At 37.1% G+C, this 12,051-nt stretch overlaps 1 protein-coding gene across 13 annotated transcripts in view; it reads right to left on the bottom strand.

Moving 5' to 3' along the window:
- COBLL1 (cordon-bleu WH2 repeat protein like 1) overlaps positions 1 to 12,051 on the bottom strand; it is a 79,462-nt gene that overhangs the window by 32,350 nt on the left and 35,061 nt on the right. For 11 of the 13 annotated variants that reach the window (XM_039727227.1, XM_039726479.1, XM_039726647.1 and 8 more), the window contains exon 2: positions 3,529 to 3,708. In XM_039727227.1, coding sequence (XP_039583161.1) covers positions 3,529 to 3,620 — 92 coding nt within the window. In that variant the 5' untranslated portion in view covers positions 3,621 to 3,708. Of the gene's footprint in view, positions 1 to 3,528; positions 3,709 to 4,643; positions 4,748 to 4,906; positions 4,958 to 12,051 lie in introns of those variants that run through there. The other 2 variants (XM_039726905.1, XM_039726733.1) reach the window with 2 other exon arrangements.

Here is a 12,051-nt window from a genome sequence, read left to right as displayed (position 1 = left end):
ACAAATAACCATCAGACGAAGCAGAATTCTAGATAACAAAGATCATTAATATATTCATTAAGCAGCAAGTTAAAGCAGACTTTTCACATTATACAGTTCTGTAAAAATAATTAAGAATGACTCAGTGTTAGAAGTTATTGTGAACACTGAATATTTCCCCTTTGATTTACCCTAGAATATCATTCCTGTTTCCCTTCATCTTAAAGGACAAATGTCCCATAAGAAAACTGTCTTCCGATTTCTAGCAGCAGGACTAGAAATCTTCTTGCACTTCTCTGGTGCATATGCTGCACTTCCAGAAGATGACAACTGAAAGCTAACGGACATTTCCTTTCTAGAGAAAAGCTTCTGCCTGTTTAAGTGGCAGGAGAACACTTGCCTCAGGAGACAAAAGCAGGAGGAACAATAAAACAAAGAAACGATACAGAAATGGTACTCCAATGTGTGAAAAAGCAGTTATCACACAGTCTGAAGAAGTATAGGAGAATGCAATATATTCCCATGCTTTCATCTAGATGATATATAACAGCCTGAGGAATACCATGAGAAATGCAGAATAATAACTGCTCCTCCCTTTTCACATTGCTACACCAGAAAGTTTATTTCAATGCATCTCCCGTATATAGCACAACCTGCTTCAGTTACAAGAGAGAAGGAAGGAATACTTTATTTCTTGTACTTCTAATCCCTAATAAAACAAGTACATCCATCCCACCACAAGAAGAAAAGGGCTGGCAGAGCAGGGCAGGGCCAGGGAGGAGGGAGCCAGAGGAGGCTGCAGACACTACTTCTGTAGTGACCTTTCTGCTTACCAGTGTATCCAATAAGTTACCTGTTACCTTTGTTCTGGTGAATTTTTATACACTAACTGGCTTTAAAAGCTGAACTTCAGTTATTAGAAAGGAATAAGAATATCAAAGATGACCAGAGCAAGAACTGACAATCAAGGATCCAAGAAAACCATGCTACCGAAATGCACCACACTAGATTCACAATAAGTGACTGATAAGTGAGAATGATAAGTGAGAAACAGCTGCTAACAAACAAGAGATACATGCAAATGAGTATAGGATTCAGTGCATATTTGCTTTCCAATGGTACTTTCAGAAACAACCTGCTGGACTGGAGAATGACAGACTTTTAAGTCCCCCCCCCACTCCACTGGAGGCAAGATATCTTCAAAACAACTTTAGAAAGATATTCCTTCAGGAATTAAAAAAAAACAAAACCACACGCAACGAACTTTTCTTTGGAGGACTTTTTCATGTCCTCCAAAGCTTGTAAAACTCTTTTTCCCTAAAGCCTTCAAGGATTATAGGTGGAAGAATACATGTATCACAGTACATTTAACAGCTTCCATAATTCATGTTCAGCAAAGCACCAAGATGAGGCCATCAGCTACCTCAGAGTACATAGTCTGCTTGTCCTCCTTTACCTAACTTCAGTAAAATATTCATTTGCAACTTAACTTCATCAAATTACCCTAGGTTTTCTGGAAATCTCAGAGCACAAACGTATTTACATATTCCACCTTCTACATAATCAGATTTTTGTTTCACTAACACCTTGCTTTGTGCTACATAGCTCTTGCTACCCACTATGCCAAAGCAGGGAACAAACCAACCCAACCCAAATTGATAAAGAAAAGTTTCTTCTAGTAGACTATGGAATTTGAGCACACAGCTGTTAAAACTCATAATTTTGCTTTTTCTACTGTGAGATTTAAAAGGTGTTCTCTCCTCAGGACCTTCAGAGCTACTCACCTCCAATTATAAATGACGAAAGAAGCAAAGTAACAATTTTTCTGTTTATGTAATTTCTAGAGGGATCATGCCTATTTGATCACAATAAATGACTATAAAGACAGAGCAAAGCTAGAACAAGAGATAGTTTGACATATACTTCACAGTGGACTGCAGGTCCTGCACATCTCCCCTCATTCTTAGATGAGCCTAGCAGTGCTAATACTGTTTCTTATTTGCAAGACAGTCACTTATGAAATCAATCACATACAGTATCTTGATTGAAAAATCCTGTAACTGTGGGATAATGAAACTGATTGGGAAACGAGCGCAGTTCCTGATTAGCCTGTAAGGCCTGTCTTGAACACTGAGTAATTATACACAATGTAATCTGACCAAGTGAAAATAGATGCAACATTCCTTTCTGGCATTTTGTTCTGAGCAAAGCATGAGAGAACGCCCATGGTACTCATCAGTGTGGACAAAGGAAGCAAAAAGAAAAGAAGCTCCTGACAGTGTACACATGGAGCCTCATGTCTAAGAATAAGTCAGCCTGCTTGGTTTCAGCAGGAGAGACATGGGCTACACACTAACACAAGACAATATACAAATAGGTTTCTTATTTCAGCTTAGGATAGCAACAAACTGGCATCCATATTGCTGTGATCCATACACAGCCTTGCACAGGACTCTTCTTAGTAGACTCTGCCTTAGTAGATTTTAGGTCCCAGGATTTATGATTTCAGCTCACCAGTAAATGTGCAGGTTCTTCTGAACAAAAGGTGACTTGAGAGTTACATGCACAATCTATCCCACCAGTTAACAGTGTAAAATACACATTCAAACTAAAATCAGCTTAAGGAAAACATAATTAATAAAAGAAATCCAAAGCTGTATAATTATTTTTGAAGCATTTCAGATTTTTTCTGGAGTGATTACATGTTTTTTGGTGACTGCTAGTGGTCTACAGGTAGCAGTGCTGAGCAAGTGCTGAATACATAATTTTGTACCCAACTAGGATGAACAAACTCATCTTTAAAAAGCAAAACTTATGTGGAAAAATTCACCGAATCATACAAACTGATATGTTTTAGAGATTTTTAGTGACAAGAAAAAACAACAGGTATGGCCACACATACTGACAGCTACCATACAGAATTTCTGAATCTTAAAAAAGAATCTTAAAATTTCTGAGTCTTGTGAAATGGTAGGTAAATGTACAAAGTAGATGTTTCCATATATACCCAAAATATCATACTAGAATCACAGAATCATTTAGGTTGAAAGAGGCCTTCAGGATCATCAAGTTATTAACCCACCACTGCCAAGCCCACCACTAAACCATGTCCTTAAGTACCACATCTACGCACCTTTTTACATTTCCCTAGGCTGCCCGTTCCAATGCTTCCTCTTTCCACAAAGAAATTTTTCCTAATATCCAATCTAAAGCTCCCCTTAGGCCACTTCCTCTTATCCTATCACTTGTTACTTAGGAGAAGAGACGAACCCTACCTTGTTATACCCTCCTTTCAGGTAGCTGCAGAGAGCAGTAAGGTCCCTCCTGAGCCTTTTCTCCAGGCTACACAGCCCCAGATCCCTCAGGAACCCCAACCCTCCTAAGACTTGTGATCTTTACACTGCACTTGGCTGCTCTTCTTTGGAGACACACTTTATGTTCAGGCTTACACAAGTCACACGTCTACCAAATGATGATAACCTGGATGAAGGTTGGAGTAAACTTGACCAAATAATAACATTAAACAAGATATCATTCTGTGTAACATACCTCCCATTCACTGTAGTGTACTTGATCACATCTCCTGGCAGGACCACTGATAATTGAATGTCTTTATCGATTACATTCTCCTTCTGTTCCATGATGAGGTTGGTTGGCTCTGTGTTATCAAATGGAGAAACAGCAACGGATTTTGTTTCAGATGGAGGAGGTGGTGCCTTAGATTTTCTTCTGAAAAACAGATAAAAATTAAAAATCAAGTATGCATTTATACATATGATTCCAAACCAACAAGCTAACAAGCCTCAAAACAGAAACAAACAACACTTTATTATTTTCTAAATACAAAGGGATCAGAGAATATCTTAAATATACTATCAGTGGTGACAGAAGCCAAAACAGGCTAAGGTATCCATCACAAAAAAAAAAAAAAAATAAAGCACCCCATAAACATCAAGCCAAAAAGAATTCTTTAATGCACCATGAAAGAATATTTTAGTTGGTTGTTTTTTCCTCCCTTGGGTTATGCAAAGACCCTATTTGTACATTCTCCAAAGAGATTTACTGGATTAGTATAAACAGAAATATTGTACTATGCGGTATGAAGCCAATTGTAATACCAGTGTGCTTAATACAGGGTAGATACTGGAGCAAACAGTGACATTTTTCCTCCTCAAATTTTTCTTTTGGTTATTAAAATTATTCAAAGAAATCCCACCAGTTCTACATTATTTAACTTCTATACAGTAATAAAATAACAGTATAACCACTTCTACTGTGTTGTAATATTTCCTGACATTTCACTCACAATATGCTTTCACATATTCCCCTCACCTATGCTGATCTATTTTAATTTTCTCTATACCCTTTGCCATTCAGTTACCAGACAGTTTACTTTTGAATACAAGGGCTGATCACTAAATAAGCTGCACTTATTTCACTAAAAAAAGTTCTAAAACTGCATAAAGCCCTCCCTATTTCTTAATATATGTATGTTACAGCAAATTCTGAATGCAGGACTCTCATGTCCTAAAACATCTAGTCCAATATCTCCCTTTATTTAAATAACTCTCCACAATTAACCAATATATTCAGAAGGAAAATATACTATTAATTAAGAATTTCACCATTAGAAACAAAACCAAGACACAGTCAAGACACAATACCTCATGACAGATTTTGAATTTCTTCTAAATGTTCTTGAATGGAGACACATTACCAGGAAATGAAAATATATTTCAACATGTTACACAAAGGTTCCAAAAATTTACTTGTCATTTAGATGGAGCTGTACCAATGTTTGTCTACTTTAAACCTAAGGAAATAAATTAACCCCTACCATTGTCCTACAGAATTAAAACAAAAAGAACCTAATGTACAACTAGAAACACACACTTTTCTTGAGAAAACAAAGTTTAAAGTCACTCACAGTGAAAAGCAAACAAGGTCCATAGCAGCATTGCAAAAAACAACTGTAACAAGGCTTCACATGACTGATCTGTTGCTGAAAGTGCTTAGAGTTTTGAACTTCAGAACTCTGTGCTGAATAATTAACTATTCACAGCCCCTCAGAGCTAATCGAGAGTACTCACAGGCCTCCAAAAACATGGAATGAGGATCCACGTTCACAATTCATACCTCCTCTCTCAATGATTTAAATTTGTTTGGTGGGCTCTCTATGCAATTCATGATGTGCAACATGAGCTGAAAATTTGACTTTGGTTTCTACAGCAGCTTGTGTGGGCTGTTTCAGGGTTACATGAACATTGCAAAATGTATAAATCAAACTTCTTTGTATTCCTCCCCAGCTTCTTTGGGGGTTTTCTTGCAAGATTTTTATCTTTCATGTAACTGCCAAATATAAATTATTACCAAGTATGGAGCATCAATACAACTATTAGAAATAAATAAAATCCCAAAACCATAAAAACTTACACCATTACATTAATACCAAAAGGCCCAATGGGAACTAGTACTGCTTGTCCTCCTTTCTTTACTCTTTCTTACATCTTTAACTTCAAATGACTGTTAAAAGGTATTTATCACAGAATCTACTCTTTGAAGAAGTGTCACAGAAAGATTTGTTTTCAAATGCTAGGGTACTCTACTTTCAATTAAGTAGACAAATGCAATTTTATCACTGGAACTCTATTATCACCAGAGTACTTAATGACACACAGCAATAAATGTGGCTTATTCATACAGTGTCTAACCAAAACTGACTAAAATACTTTAATCAAAACATGTGTGCAACAGTTGAAGTTCCACATATTCAAAACGGACACACACGCACAGGGTCAGGCAGTCTAACAATGTCACTGAAGCCTCGCGTTCCCCACTGCAGAGCCACATACCCCACCCATTCCTAGAAAATCTGAATCTGCTTTATGGTTAGTTATGCTTACCTGTCCCACCCCACACAAAGGAAGAAAAATCCCAAGTGTACTTTCTCAGAAGTCATGCCAAGTTTTTGGCAACCTCTTATTAAACAACAGGGATCCCAATGCTTTCATTTTCTGTTCCCAGATGCCATGGTTTTTTTTCTTCAGTTCTCAATAATTTTCTCATCTATCCATCTCAGCCCAAAATATTTGCAATAGGTCTCACTGCTTTTTCATTATTTCATCTTGTGTTTCTACCTTATCAGGGGAGCAGCTACCTAATAGTCAGGCTGGGCTGCACTCCCAGCCCCAGAACTGGTGCTGGACAGCAAGAATTATTCAGGTGACCATGATTAAATAAGCATGTGATGGTGGAAATATACTTGTACAGGTAGGTTTTACATACAAACCCTCCTCTCCCTACTCTGCAATTCAAGAAGCCAATGATTTTCTCACCAAGGCATCCTCCAGACATCATTTTATGCCAACACCAAAACTAACTCCAAGTCTATACCACCAATTCAAATACTTCTCCATCATAAAGAACCAACAAAAGCCTGGTTCTCTCTTGCTTCTTAACCTATACCAAGTACTCAGCAAACTAGGAGAGCTGCTGATTTGTAATGATTTTGCTGAAAAGACAGAGAAAGATGTCAATCTAGCTTCTTCTCCTGAAAACAAAATCTGTTATTTTTAGCAAGACAAAATACAATCATAACAAAGGCAGTAATTCCCCATCATACACAAACAACATTTCAGAGGCCAGGAAAAAGGGTGCTCAGTAAGTGGTCATACAGCACCTTTCATGTTCAGACAGCTTCCAGCCAAGCTGTTCTAATTTTCAAAATAAACATTAGAAGGAACCAAAAACATGCTTTTCATTTTCATGGCTACTGTAGAATTACAGGAAAGCTGCAGGATGAATGAAACTCAGCTTACTTAGCTATGAATTAGTTAATACAGAGGGAATTAAAAGAGGAATTTTAACCAAATGAGTTCACAACTCAATAACAATAAGAACTCCTCTGGAAACTGTGTTGCAGTATCCTACACGATGTGGGTCCTCACTCATTCCTTGTCCCCGTGGGTCTCAGTCCCATCAACTGGCTAACCTACACACCAGACACTGAAACGGCCCAAGCTCAGCTCTCTGGAAGAGATGTGCTCCCCACTATTTATCACCAGATAAACAATTACACCAACATATTAGCTCTACATAAATTTTCTGTTTAAACTGCTGCTTGAGCCAAAGCAAAAAAAAATAACTACATGTTTCTTCTCTGATTCTTCCTAGCCCTGGACAAGGCTGTCAGAGGGACACCCGCAATGTTCTCTCAAGGACCCACAAACACAAGATGGTGCAGTCTAGGCAGAGTTTCTATCCCCCTTGTTACCAGAGCACCTGGAGCCCACAGCTTATGCCAGGGCATTCAGCTTTTTCTTATCTTGTAGAGATTATACTGTTTCCCAGAGAACTGATTCATATCTCTTAGAAATTTAAGTTTCTGAAGTCCCACCTGCAATTTCTGCCAGTCTGTGTGACAATACGATTCCTGTATTAAAGAATTCTTCAGCCAAATGCAACTAGAAGACTATCATTTTTAAGAAAAACAGCGCATCTTTAAATCAAATCCAAGATCATAAGGTTAACATTGTATGTGCTTCAGATCCCCCTTCAACAGAAGAAAATGTCATTGCTGTATCTCAACAACTTTCCTGCTTGCAAAGAAAAAAATTGTCAGTGATCTGGATGCATAGAAGCCTTTTTAAAATAAATGTCTGACACAGTAAATAACACATCTATTTATTTGATTTTCAAAAAAATCCTGTTAGGAAGTTAGAAGAAGTATATTTTCAACTATCAGTAACTAGAAAAAGGCACATAAAATAAGGAGAAATACTTGAACTTACAGTGACCTGGGTATTCCAGTTATCACCAGCATTTCCTTTCAATAAGAACCTCTTTCCCAAAAAAAGGAAAAAAAGAGAGGAAATCTATCTGCTGGATTAGTGTGCAATCAAAGGCTACAGCATCAATATTACTGTTTACAGCACTTAACTTCCTATTTGGTACACAGTTACATGAGAGTATACAAAGAGAGCTTGATAGCATGCTCACTGAAATTATTTTGAATCTAACCTCCAATATCAGAACCTTTTCTCGAATTTTCTACAGCATTCACCTAGGATAGGAGTGGTGATAAGGATCTCACCTGCAATTCAGTTATCTCTGAGGTACCGAAACAGTTCATTAAACACAGTGCATTAAAAACCTTCTAAGCACAACAGATACACTCCAGTTGGTTAATTTGACTTAGGGCACTATGAAGAATATTGGTTTATTAAAATATCAACTACTTTGGGGTTTTTTTATCAAACTTTACAAAATTAGATTTGCCAAAATTACAAGCAGCACTTTGTTTTATTTTCACTCAGAGTCAGAAAAGAATTAAACTCTACTAAGACCATATCATGAGAGGAAAAAGTCCACTGTAACAAAGCTTCTTCTAGAGCTTTTCTTGTCTTCAACCTCTCATCCCAAGCAATTACCATAATTCTCTCCTGACTATTGCAACAATGCTGTTTCACTACCGTGTCATAGAAGCAGACAGCCAAAACCCCACACATAATCTTCTCAAACAAGGAACAGTTGAACAAGACTTCAGGCCTATATTAAAAACATTGATTTGGGATTTTTTTAACAATGATACATCAGTTTTGGCCAAGAGGTATACAAAATATTTAGGCTCCTATTTTCACCTATAAGCATCCCCAGCCCAATACTTATCTGTAACAGCTACAGAACAGATTTGTCTTCTAGACTGAGTTTATTCTGTTCCCTCTTTGTGGATAATGGTTTCACAGCATCACCACTGCAAGTCTTCAAGATCAAACACTACCTGCTAGGAAAAAGCTTGGAGACAACTGCAGCATTACTATCTGATCTGCTCCTCATAGTGCAGCACATGACTGAAATTGCCAAGACAGGTCACTCAAAAAATCACTCCTAGATATTTCAGGCATAAATATAGATGAAAAATACTTTAAAAAATACATTACACTCATCTTCACTAAATTATTAACAGGCATACAGGTTTCTATACAAAATTTGGGGTGCCACTAAGTGCTTCAAAAAAGGTTACCTTTAAGTTAGACATATGGTAGTATTCTAAAATTTTTCCTTAACGTTAAACAGCCCAAATATTTGCTGTGCCAGCCCCAGAGCATCTATATAACATGACTATCAGCCTTGATACTGGGTTTTCATCTCAACATCAATATCACTGTTTGAGATACAATCTCTCTCTTTATTTCTACTATAAAAGCACCAGTTAGATGTTAAGATCAAGGTATGGATCAATGTGAGTCAAACAATGTCCATTCTTAGGTTATCCCTTCAAGCCAGGCTTATGATACATGTAGGATGATACAAAGGAAAAATATTTGCTGTATCTGCTCCAGAGAGAAATATGATCTTTCAGATTCTCAACTCATCTGTTTAGTTATTTGGGGAAGAACGTGAGGTCATATTGTACAAATACTGAGTCTAGCAAGTCGCTCAATAGGTACCAAAAAAACCCCTAAGTTCAGAAACACACTTTAATTTCAATTTCCATTGAAACAGTTACATTAACAGTTTGTAAATCTTTTGTGATACCAGGTTATTTACAGAGCACTTTCCTAATACTAATTCCCAAGACTGAAAGGATACAAATACAGTAAATATTACTGGTATTTTAAAATAATAGAGAAAAATAATATGGCATAAAACAAGGCATTGGGTATGTAGCTCTGCCAACACAATAATTCATAGTGCAACTGATATATCAACCACCATGGCAGTAGTAATGCTATGGGTGATAATATTATTAATTAAGTGATCTTTGAAGATTATCTCTATGGATTTTTGAGGTTCCAGCAAACAAATCACCTGCACATGTTCTCTTACTCATGCCTTTATTCTGACATAAAGAAAGCAAAATATAAAGTAAAATGTATTTCTACTCTTTCAATAAATAAAGTGGATCAAGAAAATGAGCTATCCCTGGAATCAGGACTTGTTTTCAAGCATCTTGCGAAAGAAAAAGTTTCCCTAGTCAGTGGGATGTGTGGATTTACCCTCTAGCTAGCCTCATTGCTCTGAAGATTTTTGTTTAAGTCTTATCCTAGAGAGAAATAAATCACAGGACTGGGACAGTAACCATGACAGTAAGGTGAAAGCTTAATGGAATCTCTGGATGTCTGTTCACACTAAAAGGAAGAAAGCAGCAAATGAATCCTTCAGTTCCTTCCAGACCATTTGGAACAGACACTTGCCCCCTCTGATTATCTGTCCCCATGGCAGTGACAGTCTTGAAAACAGAAGCAACTGTATTTGAGCCATAATTCATTAAATGTTTTCTATCATTACAAGGAAAAAGAGGCAATTCTGAGACAACATAAACACAAATCTGTATTATGGGCATGTTTTTAATTGTGCCTCTCTTAGCATTAAAGGGGCAGTAGCTGTGGTATAAACATATAATTTAATTAAAGTACAAATATTAAACTTTTCTAGAAAAAAAATATTAATTCATTGCCCCTTCAAAGCCAAATCACAATTAATACTACAATGATCTATTCAAGCTCACTTAAAACTTATGAAAGACCCAGCTCCTGAGAACAGAAAGCTGCTGACAGTGTTGTCTTGTACCATCCAACAAAACACAGTTAGCTCCCCTCTAGGCACAAGAATCACTCTGCTCTTCGGAAGAGAGCCAAAAGCTCAGAATCCTTGCAGGCAGGAGAGGATAAAAGAAAAAGAAAAAATACCTTCTCTAAATTAGCACAAAGTTTATTATTATTATTATTGAGGGATTATAGAAATGTGTTCTGATACAAAAGTTTTTTTACAACACATTCTGTTGGGTCAAGAGAAGTACTTATTTTACTCCTGGGGAAAAAAAGTGAAAACAAAACTAACAAATAAAACGAAGTGGAAAATTAGTTCCAATGACATTACTTCTAAAGAGGCTGAGAACTTGGACTTGTGAAGTAAATAGGGCTAATGCAAAATACAAATACAAACCTGGCATGTATATGTGTGACACACCTCTACAGAAAGCAGACACTTGTATCTATTTTTGCAACCTTTTCTCAAAGTAAAAAATGCAAAAAAGTAACCTAGATTTGCTACCAATAGAAAGAACAAAAAAACTGAATGGCATTCAAAACTATAAAAACCTTGTATGGCTCAGTTAGCCTTTATTATATTTACAGTTATGAAAACAGCCTGACAGAAAGAAGGAGAGCAGGGAAGAAAAAGCAGTAAATCTGTAACAGTAATTGAGTAATATATAACTGGCTGAATAAACAGGAAAAGAAAACAAAGAGCAGCTTGATCTGAAAGGGAGAGCTTAACCTTTGATACACTAATAAATCTAACAAATACTTAAAACTCAAGCAAACGTATGCTACCTCCACTAAAAATAAACCTTCAAATCTTTATCAAGAACTGCTAAAAAGGTTGCTCATACAGCTGTTTTTCTTCCATGCTAGTAAGAAAGCTCAGCTGAGGGCTTTCAAATAAAACAAAACCTGAATCTGTGCTTCTGGTCATTACTCCCAGTCATGAAAGCAGGTAAAATGCCACTGTCTTTTCAAAGCCTGCAGATGAAGCACCTAGCTCTGCTCATGGCTTTTTCAGCTGCTAGTCTGAACATCAATAGAAGTAAGAATTGTCAATTATCTGAGCTTTGCTGCTGCTGCTTTTTCTCCTGTTCAAAACAATGTTTTTGAAGTAACACTGGAGGCAGGGGCTGGATAGATTTAGAGGCTGGGAAAGGTAAGGAAGAGAAAAGCAGAGCTGCTCAGTTTCACAGCAGCCAGGAAAGAGGCTAATACAGACCCTTCCCTTTTCCCTCAGACATACATGCCTCAAATACAGGTACGTGGGGGTAGATGTAGGTGGGTAACAGATGAAGTGCTGCAGGACAGCACCTAAGAAGCTCTACACTAACAGGGAAGACAAAATCCAACCCCTCTCCTTTTACCTGCTGTAGAAGGCTGGGTTCAACTACAACAGTAGCACTTCCCAGCTGAAAACTCAGATACAGGAAGAATAATTGAGAAAGCATAGCAATGCAACTTTAGAAAGCACTGCAATTTATTTTCATTTTTCCTGCAAGTGTTTTGAATAGAACAAGCTTTCTCC

The sequence above is a fragment of the Passer montanus genome, unplaced genomic scaffold (assembly GCF_014805655.1).
Source record: "Passer montanus isolate IOZ18808 unplaced genomic scaffold, ASM1480565v1 scaffold1, whole genome shotgun sequence".
NCBI lineage: Eukaryota > Metazoa > Chordata > Aves > Passeriformes > Passeridae > Passer > Passer montanus.
This window is presented reverse-complemented; position numbering and strand designations above follow the sequence as displayed.